Source organism: Toxorhynchites rutilus, chromosome 3 (assembly GCF_029784135.1).
Source record: "Toxorhynchites rutilus septentrionalis strain SRP chromosome 3, ASM2978413v1, whole genome shotgun sequence".
NCBI classification, from domain to species: Eukaryota; Metazoa; Arthropoda; class Insecta; order Diptera; family Culicidae; genus Toxorhynchites; species Toxorhynchites rutilus.
This window is the reverse complement of record NC_073746.1, coordinates 182,823,460-182,843,388: the sequence shown is the minus strand read 5'-3', so window position 1 is coordinate 182,843,388 and position 19,929 is coordinate 182,823,460. Positions and strand designations below refer to the sequence as shown.

Below are 19,929 nucleotides of genomic sequence, written 5' to 3'. Positions count from 1 at the left end.
CAAGAGCAGATCGCTTGCCACACCATGTACTTTTTGGCAAACTTGGATAGTTTTTGCTTGCGAATCTCCTCCGGAACGCTGAATTTGTCCTCTGCGGAGAAGAACAACAGGCCCGGCAGCTGATGAAAGTCCGCTTTGACGTAGGTTTCGTCGTCCATTACCAGGCAATCCGGCTTCGTCAGCATTTCGGTGTACAGCTTCCGGGCTCGCGTCTTCCCCACCATGTTTTGCCTTTCGTCGCGGTTAGGAGCCTTCTGAACCTTGTATGTACGCAGGCTCTCCCGCTGCTTGGTCCGCTGGACGAATGAACTCGACAAATTCAGCTTATTGGCGACATCCCGGACCGAACTTCTTGGATCACGTCTAAACTGCTTAACTACGCGCTTGTGATCTTTTTCATTGACGGAGCATCTATTTTTGCCGTTCTTCACCTTCCGGTCGATGGTTAGGTTCTCGAAGTATCGTTTTAGTACTCTGCTGACCGTGGATTGGACGATTCCCAGCATCTTACCGATGTCCCGATGTGACAACTCCGGATTCTCGAAATGAGTGCACAGGATTAATTCACGACGCTCTTTTTCGTTCGACGACATATTTCCAAATTTACGAAAAATTGACAGTGAAGCATGGCCAACGTGATCTATACACTCTTATCTGATTATAAGCGAAAGCTGAAGATATTATTCCTGAAAATTAAATTTCTACAGCGTTTTTTCCGTGATGCAATTTGATGTGACACACCCTTTAGTGTTCTTTGAAAAAAAAATACAATTCCTAAAAAAAATGATTTCGTTTCCGTAATTATTCATTGTATTGTTTTTTTAGTTAACATGGTCTCGGGACCAAGGGCGTTATATTTTTGATGTTTTTTTCTTAGGTTTTTTTTACATAACATCAATAATCAGAGAGGAGTTGATTTTTCAAAAATCCGAAAAATCCATTTGTATCCCTTTTTTTCACCACAAAAAATCATAACTGTTAAACTGCTGGACCGATTCAGATGATCGACATATCAAATTAAAGCCAAAGAGCTATTCTTGTTTGATAAAATATTGAACTTGGAAAGCAGGGGATTTTGCTTCGCAATTATTGATTGAAATTGTTTTTCTAGTTTACATGGTTTCGGGAACATATATTTTCATATTTTTTTCTCTCGAAAGTTGAGTTTTTTCACATAATATATTCGAATATCAGAAAGCCCAATAGTTTAAAAGTTAAGATTTTTTGAATAAAGTCGTTTTTTGTTAAACAGGGAAAAACATATTCTTCGGACCATCGGTTAACTTCGAACAATCATAACTCAAGAACAAAAAATCAGGTCTCTCTGAATTTTGGATATGTTATGTAAAAAACCTCAACTTTCAAGAAAAAAATAAAAAATGTAGCCCCCTAGGTCCCGAGACCATGTAAACTATAAAAAAAAACAAATACAATCAGTAATCGCAAAAATAAAATCCTTTTTTTTCGCAGGTGTTATATTTAAAAAAAAGAAAATACTAGCTTCTTGCTCTACTTAATTTAATACGTCGATCATCTGAATCGGTTCAATAGTTCAAAAGTTATGAATTGTTGAGAAAAATGGGTAGAAGTCTATTTTTCGGACCACCCTAAAGTGGAAATGGGCACCCTAATAAAAAAATAAAAAAATACGGTCTAATATTTCGAGGTAAGGAACAAAACTACACCCTTTCACGAAAATCTATATCTATATCGGTTTGGCATGGAATGGCTGAATATATACACATGTCGGACAAAACATTAAGACCACTGCTCAAGCAAAAAAAAAAGAAAATGACAAAACTTTAAGAAAAAAAAATCGAGGGGTTGTTTCCGAGACACGACCGCATAGGACGTAGGACTACGCAATCTTTTTTTTTAATTTGTTGGCTCATCATTTCCGATATTATTCTAAATAATTCTTTAGTAAAAAGTTCCGGGGACCCTGAAAAAGTTTAATGGCTTGCGTAGTTTTGAGAATTGTTTCGAGATGCAAGGATTCTTTCTTGTCTTTGCGAGAACAATACTCTAATTGGTCGTATGTCGCAATTTGTTTCTTTATATCAATACACGCATTGCACGCATTGAGTATTTAACGCGAATACTATCCCGACGGTCTTTTTCGCATTTGACACACATGTGATTATGTAGTTGTTCCACCAACACCGTTATTACACATTTCTTAACCTCTTGAACGACAGTTTATTTGCGGTCAGCACTGCTCTGGCAGACAATTTATACAAATTACATCCTAACGGTAACTGGAAACATGCACACAAGTATATCAAAGCAATAGATATGACTTACAGATAATGCTCTCAAAGACATCAAACCTCAATAATTTCTGGCGAGTCCAGCTCGTTATTGTCAGTTTGTTCAGGAAAGTTTATGGCGAGCTGGACTCGTCATTTCCGTCCAAGGGATTAATTACTTGGCAATACTTGCAATTATCAAGTATCATGCTTCATTTTATTCACTGTTGCCTAAGTGGTATAACACTCTTAGGCATCTTTCGTGCATCGCCATCCAACAAGCATCAAACACGCGTCTAACAGATGCCTACAGTTGCAGTGATAAAAATGAAACATCGCGAGAAAGACCGTTTATGAAAAATCGTTTCTCAACTCTCGGTCAAAACCGTCAACAAAGCTAGAAACTTGATGCATCAGAACAGAGCCGATGTGCACGAGAGCAAATACGAATGGCAACTAAAATTATCGAAGGTACGCTACTCACATGTACAGAAAATTAATAAGTTCAAAGTTTCACGCAACGAAAACAAGCAACACACACAAAACCAAACACTGGTGGCTTGAAGTGTCCTATAATCATTTGCATTCTTCTCTTTTTTCGCCTGCTTTGCCATGGCTCGGGTCGTTGTGATAATTGCAATGCCAGATGCACTTCAAGTGAAATATTCGCTAGCCTTCACAGCTCGAGGGGAAACATAAAACACAAAACGAGCAGTATAAGCGACCTTTGTTGTTTCGGGCACAAAACGGTTCTGAGAATTTTCATCAGATGAGATGCAATACTTATATGCTAGCGACAACTTACTTACTATGCAAGGGTGTGAATTTGTGAATTTGCTTCACAAATATTCTGTTTTCACTATCCCTCTTCGTTGTATCTATTTTAACGGCTGCATAAGTTGCCCGTTATTGACAGCTCTGTTCGTGAAAGCATACAAATGGACAGAACATGTATGAGGAAATGGGAATGCTTCCAATTTGCATAAATTTAACCGTTTGAGTACGGGGCAAATTTTGTGAGCATATGCAAAAAGTCCGGATGAGTTTGAGTATATTTAAAAAAATACTAATAAACGTAGATAACTACGTTCACAAAAGATCACAGATCTTGTCACAAAAAGTGTGTTACAGCGCAACTTGACGTAACTGACATGTTTGATCTGTTAAATGTAAAGAGAAAAAAGTAATATATTTTTGTAGTAATGTAGAAAATAAAATATAGAGAATCAATATTCATTACGTTCAATTGCTGTCTCGAAGGTGGGCAATACGCGCATTCCTTTTTCAAGATGGACGGCTAAATATATATTTGCTGGGTACCGTGAATCGGGAAACCAACGATATGTCAAACAACTTCAATGGAGCTGATGTACACAGCCATACTGCTTCCTTTATTCACGGTCTTGCAAATGTAATAATTTTCTTCGCCGATCTACAAAACTCGACATTAATATGATCATTGACAGTTTTGTACATATTTCATTTGCCATGCAAGACGATGAAAGTTTCAGAGCTTCAGACCATGGCATGGACCATGAACCATGCTTCTGGTAACTGTATCGAACACTTTTCATTTTGATTTGTTGTGCAACGTAAGAACTTCACGACATTCACTAAGACGCGACGCGAGACAAGACAAACACTTATTATTCTTACTATTTGAACGGTTTAAAAGTTACCTTAAATGTCGACCAGTTTCGGGCGCGAAGCTGCCCATCTACGGGACAATGTCCGACTGATTACTCGTAGTCTTCGTACGTGTTGTGTAATCTACAGAAGGTTGAAGAGTTAAGTTACTGAATTCTCAGCTCCGTTAAGTTGAACAAACATGATGTGATGGGAGGATCATCTCTCTATCTCTTACTCTCTATCAGATTGGCAGACCTGAACGCAATTTTAAATTGTTATCCTTTTATGATTTTTTCTTTATTGGTGAAATAAATCAAGGTCCAGACACGATCAACTTGAAGTGAGCTTGTTCCTTCATATAATACAAGCCTAAATAGTTAAGACCTACATAAATATAAGCCTGAGTCAAATCAATCTATGACTACAAAAATATATTATAGATAAAAATAGCATTATCTCCTTCGTTACCACGTTGTCCGTAAAATTGTTTGTAATAACTTTAGAGCCCTGTAAGATCGCGACTACTAAAGCTATCATAATCTGATTTACGTGGGTATACCCTTTCGATCTTCTAAATCAGCAGCCATTTAAATTCATTTATTGCATTTTTACATAACCAAACAACACACTCGATATTATGACATCCTGGACCACAATTACACAAATTGTTATTAGTGAGACCTACACGATAAAAACATGAATTAAGCACAAATTGATTGGACACCATACAATATAATATAAAATTAATGGCTATTATCGGTAAATGGAGAATAATTCTTTTTACGCATCAACTCACATTATGAGCTAACGCCCGAATTATGGCAAAAAGATTGCTCATTGTGTCGGGGAGGAAGCGAGTGGATAGTGCAATCGAAAGAAAACATACCCAATTAAATTGTCAAATTGTTATCTTTTTTTTACTATATTCACTATTCATCACTATTCATGTTCCAAGCAAAAAAATTCTGGATAAATTTCCTCTCTAATGATATATAACACAAGATATGTCGCAATTACCATTTTGAGTAATATGCGTTTGAAAATTCTTAATAAATCGTTACATTTAGAGTGACCCTCCTATATAGAAATTAAAGACATAGTCCTATGTCAAAAATGACGCAAGTAATACTACATTGAGAAGGCGAATCGGTCCCCTGCACTGGGTGGATATCAGTACCGCTACGCCCAAATCCTAAGGGATGCTATGCTGCCACACGCCAAATGGGAGATGCCCCTGATATGGCAGTTCATACAGGATAACGATCCGAAGCACACCGCCAAGACCGCCAACAAGTGGTGCCAGGATAACAAAGTCGTCGTCATAGAGTGGCCAGCGCAGTCACCGGTTCTGAATCCTATAGTTGACCTATGGGAGATCATAAAAAGGTCGGTGTACACGGAGAAGTCGAAGAATAAGCAGCAACTGTGTGATAGGATCAAAGCTTGTTGGTACGCCATCCCGGTCACAACGTGCCAGGTGCTGGTGGAATCCATGCCGGGTGCGTGAAGTGATGCGTAACAAGGGTTACACGACTAAGTACTAATCCTAGAAGCTTTTCACGGTATTTTTTGTTTTTATTTTTTCACCATGAATTTTAAAACCGGTCCTAATGTATGTCGTGTCATTTTAGTGGTTAGGTATGCTTAAAACACATTATTTTAATTAATGACTATTGTTTTAACTACAGATAAGGAGTATATCGAAAAGTAGTATTAAACATTCAACACATTATTGCACTCAAACGGGTGAACTTTTTCTTGTCGTGTAATCAGGGCACGCTTTGTTTACATGTCAAAAATCGAAATAAAAGTCATTTAGTCGCGGTCATAAAATTGTTTTCGAAATGTTGCGGATTGATTTGGAAACTAAAAACAAAATTCTCTACAATTGGGGCACCGAAAAGGGTATACACATACATACATAACACAATATAGCAAAAAAAACAAAGTTTGTCCAGAAAGTGTTAAACGAATCGTCGCAAAGTTCGGTAATGAGTGTTCTTTCGAGGATCTCAGCAGAAGTGGACAAAAACCCGGGCCAAGTAATCCCGAAATGGACCGAAAAGTTGTAAATTACATTCAGAAGAACATTTATTCGTGAATTGGCCAAGAAGTTCAAACCCAGTGTTGGGATGATTCAGCGGATTTAACACCGTCATCGTCTAAACACCTTTAAAAAGCAAAAAGTGCCCAATCAAACACCGGAGCAGCAATATCGCGCTAAAACACGAGCTCGGAAGCTATATGAGCGTATTTTGAACAATCCCAACCAGTGCATTCTCATGGATGACAAAACATACGTCAAAGAAGATTCCAGAACGCTGCCGCGACCTCAATTTTATACCGAATCGATTGAAGAGGGTGTACCATTAGCGGATACGACTGTTGCGATGGAAAAAAATCGGTCAAAAAGTGCTCGTTTGGCAAGCCATTTGCACGTGTGGCATGCGATCGTCAACTTTTTTCACAAAAGGGACTATAAATGCTCAAATTTATGTGGAAGTATGCTTGGAGAATAGACTGCTTCCTCCTTATGGATAGGAACCTCGTGCCTCTATTCTGGCCGAATTTGGCATCGGCCAAATGCACTCTACAAACAACATCATGTTCGTCGAAAAAGATCTCAACCCATCTAACTGTCTCCAGCTGCGGTCAATTGAACGTTACTAGGCAATTGTCAAGGTCAAGTTCAAGAAGGAAGGTATAGTGTCTAAAAATATGTCAGAGCTCAAGAAGATTTGGTCTGCAGTGTCCAGAAAGCGCACAAAGACTACTGTGCAGAATTTGATGAGTGGAGTTAAATCTAAGGTTCGATAATTTTTTAGAAATCATCAATAAGCTTGATTTTTTCATTTCATTGCTATGTAAACTTAATATTCTTTAATAAAATTCACTTTTGTAAACACTTTCTAAACGTTTTCAATTTTATTTTTATGTTTGAAAGTATAACACTACTTTTATTTATACTCCTTATTATAAATTTCTTCGAACAATGCTAATAAATTATTAAAAATGGATCGAAGCACTGGATTGGATTATTTATTCTCAACATTTTGTCACTTTCTTTTTTTGCTTGAGCAGTGGTCTTAATGTTTTGTCCGACACTGTATCAAATCCATGAACTTAGTGGTTCCGAAATTCTCTTTATTTGCATATAAGTTTTCTGCCTCTGCGTATTGAAAAAACAATTTGTTTTTCATCTGTCTGAACACATATTACCGGTTTATTATTTATAATGGCTTTCAAGAATGTCGACCATTCAGGGAACTGAACTTGAATAAATGTATCCACGGAAAACTGCGGAAGAATCATCACCTTTTTGCGGCGAATTTCTTATAGGGGTAGTGCGGGCAAATTGGTCATGGGGGGCAAAGTGGTCACCTTGTTTGGTACTAAAACTATTGACCATAGATGCCATATTGATAGTCACCTTATGTTTAAAGAATTTAATGACTTTTGAGTCACCCTGTACTTCAGTAGAGCTGTCGCATGTCAAAATATAAATAGAAACAGAAATTGCTCTTTCGATAGCCATTAGGTCGTAGTTCTTTACATATGGTATCTAAGGAATTTCTCGTGAAATTTAGTTTATTCAATCTGATATATTGGACAAATCATCAGTTTGAACAACTGTTCACATATTCTGGGAGAGGTGAACAGATATTTTATTTAATCTCAGCGATTAATTAGCATAGAAATTACTTTGATGTTTGGGGGCAAAGTGGTCAATAGGTGAACAACAACTTAAAATGTTCTGTGTACTAAAACAGATGTACCACATTACATTCTGCTCTTTGAGAGGATCCTTTTGTGGCTTTGATGCTGGATAAATATGCCACTCCAACTAAACCATGCCTCATTATGCGGAACGTTATGTGTTTCTTATTACGTTTTTGTATACATGAGAAAATTTCAATTGAGAATCTAGGTGAATATGTCAAGCTAATTTCATACATGTACCTACTATATCAAATATGATTTGAACAAATTTGGACGAAAAAAACGCATAAGTCTATCCCATTTAGCTTGATATGGACGAGTGACCACTTTGCCCCCACTAGGTGACCACTTTACCTCCAAGTAAAAAAAAATCGAAAAAATTTCACGATTTTTTTTTTGATGAAAAGTGTACTATTTTGAATTTTCATATTAAAAGCCGTTTGTTATCTTGAAGAACAATGAGTTGAACTATAATATTGTTCAAGAAACGGGAATTGAAGTAGTATGTGAACGCTGGGAGTGGGCATTTTCCTAAGGGTCACCACTATGCCCCCACTTCCCCTAATCACTTTCTCATATTCAAGCTCGAATGGTTTGAAGAATCGATTACTCCACCCAAGCAGTAACATGTTTGTAAACTTTGCCATAAAAAAACCATAGAGAATATCTAGGAAATATAGAGTTAAAAATTAAGTTATTATTTAACAGTGGCGTCGTGTAGAGCTTTCGCACCCGGAAGTGTCTGGTTGAACCCCATCCCTTTTCTCAAGATTTTTCGATTCTTGACTATAGCTTCACAACAAATCCAGTAAACCCTACGAGAAATGGTTTTATTCTACGTAACAATATCGTATATATTACTTCATAGGCCGTTGATTAGCAATATGAAGTGGGTGTGTAAGAAACATAAATCGTCCAGAATAGAATTCCAATAACAACGTAAAATATAATTGATATGCGGTTTCGCGAAAGCGAAACAAACTGTTGTATAATACCCCTCCCCCGCTATGCACCGCAGAAATGCTTGTTTAGCTAGTTTCGATTATTGCCAATCCGGTAGAAATTGACCGGCTGACGGCGGTTGTATTTGCTTTGATTTGGCGGTCACGTAGCATCGTGGCATACGATCGTCTATCGGAACGCAACATGTAGGTACTGCCGTTACATCAAGATCAAGTTTAAATGAATCGTATATATTTTCTCCACTAGCGCTCTTTTGCCGCTCGGTTCGATTCTTTTGTTTATGCAAGCTGCATTCGCGCGTGTTTTCCCACGTTTAAGTACAGGAGGAAGTGAGTTAATCTGTGTTTTCCAAACAGGTATGGGGAAATTGTTTCCTCAATGTTGCGATACTTGACATTTGCTCACTTCGGGGAGCGTTATATCTCGTCAGTTATCTTATCGCAACTTGTGTATTGATGTATTTATTTGTTATCGAGCGAGATTTTAACCGATACTGCTGATCGATAGGGAGGCGCTTGAGCGGAAACTTATGGAGATATTGAAATATTCAGGTGTTTGAGTTTAGGAACCACCCGAGAATTCGTATCGCGTCAGACAGACTGCACATCGATAATTTGTGTTTTTATCCCAGCAGTGAGAGCAATGCCGAACATGTGATTATTTTGTTCTCGTAAGCGTTGTTTTAGGACTGTGTCATTATGCGTTGTGAAGTTAATAACTTTATTTTCTTCAATCTATCACTTTCAGGTGGTCCCCAAATGTTTGCAAGGAATGGCATGTGCAATATGGCAGAGTGGTAGGATGAGAACGGCGGTTCAACGGAACAAAGAATAATAAATCATGTGACTTTTAGTGAAATGACACTAGATTAAAGAGTGCTGGAAATCTTTGTGGCTGTGAATTTAAAAAAAAAAGGTGCTCGATGCTCGATGCGATCGATGCTCCAGGAAAAACTATCCGGATGTAGTTCAGTGATCTTCATTATTTACAACCTGTATTTAATAATTTAAACAATCATTTGTCGTTATTTGAAATGTGCCGGTGCTGTCAAAGGTAAATCTATCCTATATATCAAATCATACGCTGATTGATTACACATTTTATGCCATCTGGAGTTTTTCGTAATTTTCATAGAGCGGATTTGTTTATTTTTTCGATTTTCTATATAATGCTTGGTTTGGAAAATGTGATATCAAAACATCACTACGATGTATATAAGTGTGATGTTTCAACTAGTTTTTTATGGGTTAAGCATGGAAATTGTCGCTTGTTTCAACTGAAAGTAATAAATATGGACTAATAAGTGTATCGTTTTTTCATACCGTTCAGGCGATGTCACAAATGGATATTCGATCAATTGAGCCAACATTTGTCGTTATTTTAATTAGAGGCCAACAACACTCGTAGCCTCAAACGGCATTTTGACGGTGGACTACGTCTTTGATTTCTATTTGGGGGGGTCACTCTACGAAAAATGTAACGTTCATTAAGAGTTTTCGAATGCATATTATACAAATCGTTCTTACGATATATGTTATAATATATACCATTAGACGGCAAATTTATCCAGCATTTTTTTCGCCAGAGACATCAACAGTGGACATAATATAACAAGTGAGCAACTCAACATATAAAAGAGGTATGTTTTGCGAGCGGATGCGAAGGTAAATAATGTATTGTGCATTCTTTCTTTCAACTTCGTTCCCATGTATGCAACACAAAATTGCTTTTTCGAATGTAAAAATGCAAGAATTCATCAAAGAAACGAGGAAAGTGTCACCCATACAGTGATTGTTCGTTAATTTGATCGAAAAATCAATACAACTATCGAGTTTTACTCGCTAACTGGACTGCAAAACAGCAAAAACAATACTACAAATTGAAGATGACATCTATTATTGATACATCACTGCCTTGCAGCCCTGTTAACGTACGCCCTGTTATAGATAAGTCCAGTTGAAGATAGTCCAGTTAGCGAATGTCTTCTGTATATGACAGGGTGACGAACATCTTAAGCGAGTGTCTTCCGGGCTGCGGCAACATAGGCATTTGTATAGCGAAAAAAGGTTATATAATAGGAGGATGGCAGCGAGTATCATGCGAGGACTTATTGAGATCGGCGATGCCTTAGAATAAGACTAATAATAAGAATAAGATAATTGAATGTTTGTTTATCAATCCACATATACTTCATCTACCATTCCACCCTGTTATGTGTCACACTGATATTCAATAAACATTTCCAGTTAAACAGTTGAACTTCCTGCCCGAAGCTTATTTTCTTTTATTGTTCGTTACAAACCGTTTGACGGTTATGAGTACATATAACTAACAGTCCTACGTCAAGTTTCCGTCCATGCCCCTAGGCTCAGACCCTTCTACTTTTGTTAATCTGATAGATACCCAGTGCGTACATTCAAAATTAATTTGAAGCGCATGTTTTGGCATCACAATTTATTACATTAAATGAGCCTAGAAATAACAGAACATGTACTGCTCTCAAATACTGGTATAGCATTTAGATAATATATATGATATAGCAATATAAGATCGATGTGAGCGAATGAAACAAGGAACACATTGCAAATAAGCACGCATTAGTTTTTCGCATACTCCGTCACATATACGGCCCAAACCGAGAATGATATCGATTCACTTTATGCTCTCCTTTTTACTCTTAGAAAACACTCCATTATATAACGAGGTGTAATATTATCACGCATTTTTGCAACAGCACCAGTGGTTGTGTGGATAGCGGGGTCGTGTAAAACAACCTTGCATTCCAGCCGGCCTTGATTCGATCCCCGTTAACATCGTTTGGATTTTTCGACGTAGTATTACGTCTTTCGGAAACATATTGGAGTACAAATTGTAAATCAAATTTCAAATGCTTACTGCGCAGTCATTTCATGATGGATTGATATGATTTTTGTGTGAATCGATTTCGGCACTCCATAACAATTTTTACATTGAAAAAAATAATGTATATCATGAAACTAAATATCGAACAATTGAAAAATCTCAACCCCTATCCAAACTGAAATACCCACTTCTGTTTGGTCTAAATTGACGACACATGCGACGGCTCATGTACTTACAATTATTGGTCAGTTATTTCCTGATGGATTTACGAAATATTTGCATCAATCGATCCGAGCTCTTCAAAACAATTCATCACAATAAATAGAATAATATAATATATGAAACTAACTATCAAACAATCGAAAAAATCCACAAACGGAAATACCTCATTCTGATCGGTTGAAATTGAAGATACGGAACAATCGGTATTGCAAATACATCAGAGTAGAGGGAACTTTTGTTCCCAAATGTCTTCCCTAACAGAGGCATCGAAACCAAGGTGCCCAGGGGAAATCGGCATTGCAAATATATGAATATTGGAGGAACTTTTGTTCCCACCGAAATGTGTTCCCTAACAGAGATTTCTAAATCATGGTGTCAGAGGAAATCGGCATTGCAAATATATGCAAGGTAAGGTAATGGTTATCAAAATTTGTTACGCACTTCTGAATCACACTGCATTTCAATGAGTTCCATCTGCATTTTAAGGGGCAAAAAGTTCGGAGAATACTTTCATGACCTTCGAAGTTCTCAAATTTGCAAGAAAAATCAGCCTTCATCGCCTGGCGTGCTTCATCGTATTTCTTAGTTGACGATATTTTGGAAATTCTCAGTGTCAGAAAATGGGCAACATTCAATTTTCCCATTTGTTTTTCGAACAACATGATTTTGCAAAGAGGTCTTCGTAGCCTAATTGGTTGCGTGTCCGCTACTAAGCGAACGATCATGAGCTCATAACTCAGGGCCCCTCAACTGACCATCTTTGTGTGTTATTCTAGCTACTATGTCCACGCAACAATCATCATGTGAGGGTAATCTCAGTCCCTTACCGCTCACATTTTCGGTCTGCTGCATCGGTAATTGTCACTATTAATAATGCAACAAAGGAAGCCTCATATCAAAAGTACCGCTGTGAACAGCCCATCTGTGAGCATTCGAACAATAGCAATATTCTAACGCCGAAAAAGTCGACATGTGTTGTGCATCGATAGAATTAGGAATTCTCTTACGCCTAAAACGGCTACTGTGTTATAGATAAAACAAATGTTTATCGATAGATAGCGATACTCTTACGCCTCAAAATGGTAACAGTGTAATATACAACAAAAGTTATCTTAAGATAAAAAAAATTGACACGAATGAATTCGGCTCTGTTACGGCGGAATTGCTAAATGAGCCTAATAAAATAAAACTGTTTGGATAAAAAAAAAAATGATTTTGCTTTGTTTTTTTTTATCTGATTGAGTTTTGATCCGATTCACCTTGCAGGCCCAAATTCAAATTATTCAGACGGCTTGTGATGTTCGTTAGAAAAGCTAGATCTGCTATTCATTTCTCGTTTTTTTGAAATTCTCACCCGGTTTCAAATATGTACCATTTAGTTGTATAATTTGCTGTCATTTTAGAGGTAGCTTCATAATGCCTCTCTCATAGAAGTCTTGGTCCTTGTTGGCGAAATACATTAGTAAACGATTTTCATAATCTTCCCTTGATCCCAAATTTTTGCCACTCAGGAAGTTCGGCAATGTTTGGCGAGAAAAATGTGGTGATCGTTTGGCGTCAGATCTGAACTACATGGTGGATGCAATAAAACTTCCCAACCAAGCTCACGGAGTTTCTGGCCAGTCACAACAGACCTGATTTGTCCTGATGTAACACAATACCTCTCCCGTTGGCCAATTTTGGCCGTTTCTGAACAATCGCTAGCTTCATCCGGTTGTTGACAGATCTTTTGTGTTTAGCCATACGGAAGCAACTCATAATAAATGTTTCCTTCCAACTCTCACCATATATACAACATAATCTACCTGGCCGTTAGTCCTGGTTTGGCCACCGTTTGAGCTGCTTCACCACGCTTTGACCACGATCGATTTCGCACAAAGTTGTCGTATATGACCCATTTCTCTTTCCCAGTAACCATCCGTTTAAGAAATGGGTCGATTTCATTTCGTTTGGCCACAGCTTTGCAGATGGAAATTCGATCCATCATGTTTTGAATGAATTATTTTGGAATCTGACTGAGAGATGATATCCCATCCGCCTAACGAACCGGATATGGCATCTCAAGATTATCACAGGTTCAGATTCCTGCTTTTGAGCGGTTTGGATTTTAATTTACAGAAAAAAACGCAGGAAAATTGTGAAATATATAAAATTTATTGTTGGAGTTTAAAAATCAATTATTGCCATTTATTGTTTTAAAATATTTCATGTAAATGTTGGCCACGACGTTTTATGCGATCCATACGTGAAGTCCAATTTTGAGTTACTTTTCGAACATATCGGTTGTTATCTCACTCATAACACGTGCGATGTTATCTTCTAGAGATGCTGGTTTATTAGCATAAACAAAATATTTGGCATACTCCCAAAAAATGGCCAACGGCATCAAATCGCACGATCTAAACGGATAATTCATTGGTCCAAAACAAGAGATGATTTACTCGCCAAATTCATTGAGCAATATGTACATTGTTTTGTGTGCTGTGTTGCATCTGTTGATATCAAGAATGAACCAAATTTAGTGTATTTTGGACAATAAAAAGTTGAAAATCGTTGCACGATAGTGATCACAATTGAAATTGTTCTCATCTTCATCCTAAAAGAAGTATGGGCCAATGTTTCATCCGGACCATAAACCGCATCAAACAGTATCTGTTCCGGGATGCATTGGCAGCTCTTCTATTGCTTGTAGCTGTTCATCGGACCAAATACGACAATTTTGCCTATTAATGTATTTGTTCAACCAAAAATGTACTTCGTCACTAAAGACAATTTTTCAATAAACTAATACATTGTTAACAAGGCATTGAGTTTGATAATAAAATTTAATTACTTGGAAGTGCTGTTCGTTTTGTTTGTTCGTCCATAATGAAATGGCAATGAAATCTACAAAACTCTAATTTTGACGCATATCACGAACCACGCGTGATCTGTCAAAAACAGTGCGCTGAAAAACCAAACAGCAAAAAAATCTCCCGTTAGTATGTGTTAGACGAAGAATATAATTGCGTAACACTGCTTCTCATTGAGAAAAAAAAATATTTTTTTTTTATTTTTAAAAATTAAAGAAATTGATTCGTTATTACTTCAATTCATCACGACATCCTTCATTGCTCCGAATGCTCAAAAATATTTTTTACCATCATGTAAAAAATGATTTTCAAGCTATCGTTGCAATGATTTTGAACACATTTATCTCTACACTTTTATCTTTTTTTTTCTTCGCTAGCACGAAAAATCGTAATGAAGTTGTATCTTTGCAGCTGCTGGGAGGACTTGTACTGGAATTGCATAGAGGAACGGTTTTGCTACGATGAAGCGATTGGTGAGTAATCATTCGATAACTATTGGAACATATAACGTCAGCTCCCTGTTTTATTTTTCATCATTCCTCTGGACATGATGTAATTCAAACATTGCCAAAAATGTGCACCCCGCATGGGAGTCAGATATTTTTTTTAAACATTGTCGTTATTCTTTTCTAGTCGATTGAGCAGGCTGCTTCGCATTGTGAAACAATCGAGTTAAAATGTGGAACATAATCGAATTCATGCGCACCTTTATTTGCATTTATGCTGCCTTTCGTTCATACATTTTCATCGTTTGTGGTGAATATCACCAAGAAGACCTATAAGCTACATCATGTACAATGTGATTCCGATGGGTTCGTTTGTGGGATGCTACAAAAAAATGATTCAATTTAATTTTGTGTCACTTACCGAGAAATTTAGTTCAGTGGAATCATGGAATCCTTGAGAGGGAAGATTTTTATCCAGTATTCCTCATTGATTAAGGTCTGTGACAGAAGTTGCATTCATCCATGCTAGGAAGACGCGAACGACTGACAGGTTACATGGAAAATAAATTGTTCACAATAAAATTGAGCATCTATCACCCCTATTCTTCAGGAACAATGTTTGATTTATGCCTGCATTACAAAATTATTTCCTTTTGAAAAATACCAGCGTTCGTGCCAAGTTCATCATTTGTGGGAATTTCCAATTTTCGGCAATAGTTGGGGAAGAAGGCAATGTTGCGAGGGACATGATGGAATGGTGATTGCACGGTATAACAATGCTCGACCAAATAATGCGGAAACGGACATGCTTGAAACGTTGATATGTTGATATGTAGATTTTTTTCCGCCGTATTCTCTGGATATTGTGATCGGAGTATTGATATGGAGTTGGTTGGAGAGCACCTCCGATTTTATGAATAAATGACTGTACTGAAGATGATGGCTGTACTTTTAGAAGATTCACTTAATGCCACAGTCAGCATTAAGACTACGATCTCAAGCTTCATGCTTTGCTTTTTTCAATGCAATGCTATTTATTTCCCCCCTTGTATCTATCGTATTGATTTTTGTTTTCAAATTTTATAAATCGTGAAAAAAATCCAAAAAATATGTTTGTTTGCCAGAGATACTCCAGTGGATGTGGCTAATTAAATATTTACACCTCATTGAAATGCATAGCGATGATGGTGCATGGTGCATTTAAATTAATTTGGTTTCAGATTCAAATCCCGCATTGCAACAACAACAAGCGCTATCCGAGAGAGTTCGTCTCCAAACAACAAAAACAACGTGTTTGTCAGTCCAGTAGAATAGTTGCTCACAGTTGCGTGATTTGGTCGGCATGAAAAGGGGTACAGCACGCGATACCTAAAACTATAACCAAACAAATAGTTTTTATTCAACGGGAGCGGAAGAGTCTAACGATGTCACGAGAAGTTCACTATGAAAAAAGTCAAGAAACATGTTTTCTAATTCGCTTGTGAGCGATTATTCTTGGAAAAACTAATAGAAAACAAAAATGTGACGAATTAAAGCGAATTTATATCGAACCATTGAACTAACCCCAATGTGAATGCAACCCGAGTTGAACCTGCATCGCTTCATAATTCATAACAAACAGGCACTATTTTTCATTTAATTTAGGCTACATAATTGTTGGAGTGTATATGATGGAATTTGCTGGTGCAGTTTTCGCTGTGGCGCCCTTTTGCTGTAGTTATTTACGGTACCTACCCACCCCCGAATGGCCACGGGTTTCGCGAACAGATAAATATGTTTGTGTTTGATTTGATCATGTGCTGAGGACGGGTGTGGGGGAGAGAGGTGAGATTTTCAATCACATTATAATTGGACTGATAATTAATTTTGCCAGCCCGTTCGTGTTTCGAACCGATTTAGGAAAAGCGTGTTAATGTGTATGATGAGGGCACCTATTTGTTCTGTGGGGAAGGCGTGAACTTTGCGGTTGAGTGGGATTCAATTGGTGGCCTTGGAAAATTTGTTTCACTCGGCTTGTGTTGACGTACCTTTTAAATTTATCTTTTCCATTCCAGAATCTATAATTGAATAAAACAAAACATTGATCCAATTTTTGAACTTACAGCAAACTATGATCCCGCGGAGGATGAGTACGTTCCACAGACAAAAACTGGCAATGGGTTCTACAATTCGGATGAATCTTTGGAGAACAACAACGCTCCAATCTGTCGTCAACCGGCCAGCATCACACGCAGTACAAACTTTAGGTATGTATACGATAAAACTCATTCGTTAGGGAATGTATTACTTTAAAAAAATATTTCTTATTATGACACTGATTGAGCTAATTAACCTGAAGCTTCAGCGAAGCATAGTGCACCTCCATAGCCGAGCAAAAAAAAGGCCAGAACAAACTAGATGTTCTCCTGGTAACCGCGCGGGTTGTTTTTCATGTGCAAAACACACAGTGGTCTTACGACATTTTCATTAGCTGCCATTATTATGGAGCAATTCCATGCGAAATCAACCGATCGCTGCCCAGACCCTCCCCGATTTTCTGAGCCTGGGTACAAGGGCTGGTGGCCAATCTACGAAAGAATGTGCAGACTGAGGATACGAGGCCACTTCTTCAACATCAGCATCATCAATGTCCACAGTCCCCATCTCGGTAGCACCGATTACGTTAACACTTTCGCCGCCCAGAGCGAATCGGTCGAGTTTCTTGCGGGGCCCAAATTCAACTCTCGGTGCGCTAGAGAAATAAGCGGGCAACGATAATAATGAATTCGAGTTCGATTCAGGACTACTTTTCTGTTGAATCAGAATGAAATCAACTGACTGCTGATTAGAAAACTTATAGAAATAATTTATCAGCCAATGATAATGAAAAATGAAATTCAACCGAACGTACTTGCTCTATATACTGTATTCGATTACGATGGATAACTGCAATTTTATTGGAGAATATGGAATATTCTGTTCAATCGATTGCGAAGATACTGTGAATATATCATACCAAGAATATATGTCTTCTTCTTCTGTAGGAGCATTGTACCACTGCAACCATTAGTTTGATCTATTGTAGTGCACTCCAGTTTGCTATGTACGCAGTGTCAGTTCGTTCCATCACTCAGGGAATAAGTGATAGTCGCACCAGGACTTTGCATATCCCCCCACGAAGGTATGACTTCTTTTATGAAGTTCCTTACCTGTTTTGGTTCAGCAGACCAAATCTCGTTGGGCATAAGAATGCCCTTTCCAAGAATTCGCAGTCTTCGCTGAATTAGTGTACTGCATTGACACAGTAAATGTTCCGAAGTCTCAGCTTCGAAATTGCAGAAACGACAGTTATCATCTGCCAGTTTTCCGATTTTTTTAAGAAGATACCTGCTCGGACAGTGTCCGATCAATAGACCGGTTAATGTACTCAAATCGGCCTTATTCAAGCTGAGTAGGTTGCGTGTTATACTGTTATAAGGTGTAATGAATAATTTGGATTGTCTTGGTGTTGATAGAACCCTCCAGTTGGCTTCAATCACTGATATTTCCCAGGTTTTGAGCTCCGATTTCATGCATGATGTAGATAATCCACAAAATGGCTCAGGCTCGACGAATTTAATTATATGTCATATATGTCACTTTTGTGGGAAAATAATCGTCACAAACTGTAGGATAGGCCCAATTTTTTTTTCTTTTGTGTTTTTCCATCTTATAGGAGACGTAAACGACAAAATGAACAAAATCGACTTTTTCGCTGTTTCGCATTCTACACAATGTAATACGTTTGCTCAACATGCAAACAAACACTTTTTGTTCGAAAACATTTGAGCAATTTTGAAAAATTGTTCCCGAAAAATCACTGTTTGTCCGCATAACAGACGTAGTTCCATACAGCTTCCATACATCGTTCGAAAATCAACGGTTGTCAGTATTGTGTGCAATGTGTACAATCAGATCAGTAGTAAAATTAAAATAATATTTGTTCTTAGTATTATAACTCCTCGGATTCGACATCGAATTATTACCCATTCTCAGCATTTACTCATACCGTTGGTTTAAGTCACTCCACCATCTTTATGCGATTCATCGTGATATTGGTAAATCATGTAGCTTAAATTACCAACATTGCAGATTGCCTTTACAAATTCAAATAATTGAAAAAAAAACACGAACCTGTTGTTCTTATCATATCCCAGAGCATTCTTCAGTACTATCATAGACGCAACAAATCAAGATCATCTTTTCCGAACATTTCACAAAATTTCTTCCAAACCTTTTTGATTTTATCCGAAAATAACTGAAACTACCGACGGAGACGTTTTGACTATTATCGGAATTGTAAATACTAACTCTACAAACAGAGCAACCTGGTGATTACGTCTAGCTATGCGGACAAATGTTCATTGAAACGATTGATTGTCCGCATAAATAGACGCAAGCGTTTTCCGAATGGAAAAAATATGTTATAATCCGCAAAATCACCTAGGCTCTCTTTTTTCCGATAATATCCTTCAACTAGACAGATCATTTCATCGGAAATTTGCATGGTTATGCTTGTAGGTCAAAAAACAACAAAATTGCGTTTTCCCAACACTAATGGTGTTGTCGATTACGTCTCCTATGCAATCATGGGCAGTATAGTAGTCCGCCATTTTGGATTTTCAAGATCATGGAATACGCAGTTTTATAACTACAGCAGAGATAAAGGCGTGTTCCAAATTTCAGATCAATCGGTCAACAGGAAGGGGGTTGATTTTTTATTGATATGGGACAACCCTACAGATAAACATACAAACATACTTATAATGGCTCAAATAAAACCGTTTAAAAGTATAGCATAAAAACTATATTTTTTATGTTTTCAATTTTTTTTATTATTCTACATATCCCATATTTACATTTAAGTACCTATTCTATCAAATTCCGTTTGAAAATCCTATTCAAATTGAATGAGAAAAGTGTCTCCCACATCTGGGTTACGGGGCCTCCCAGGAAATACACCCGTCA

At 37.5% G+C, this 19,929-nt stretch overlaps 2 protein-coding genes across 2 annotated transcripts in view; both read left to right on the top strand.

Annotated features, from left to right (window-relative positions):
- LOC129775271 (peptidylprolyl isomerase domain and WD repeat-containing protein 1) overlaps positions 1–9,591 on the top strand; it is a 78,930-nt gene extending 69,339 nt beyond the window's left edge. The window contains exon 10 of the mRNA XM_055779784.1: positions 9,309–9,591. The gene's annotated coding sequence lies outside the window, so the exon portion shown is untranslated. The remainder of the gene's footprint in view (positions 1–9,308) is intronic.
- Positions 1–19,929, top strand: part of LOC129773710 (uncharacterized) — a 68,329-nt gene that overhangs the window by 34,907 nt on the left and 13,493 nt on the right. Inside the window, exons 3-4 of the mRNA XM_055777353.1 lie at positions 14,909–14,970; positions 17,048–17,189. Of these exons, the coding sequence (XP_055633328.1) occupies positions 14,909–14,970; positions 17,048–17,189 (204 nt within the window). The remainder of the gene's footprint in view (positions 1–14,908; positions 14,971–17,047; positions 17,190–19,929) is intronic.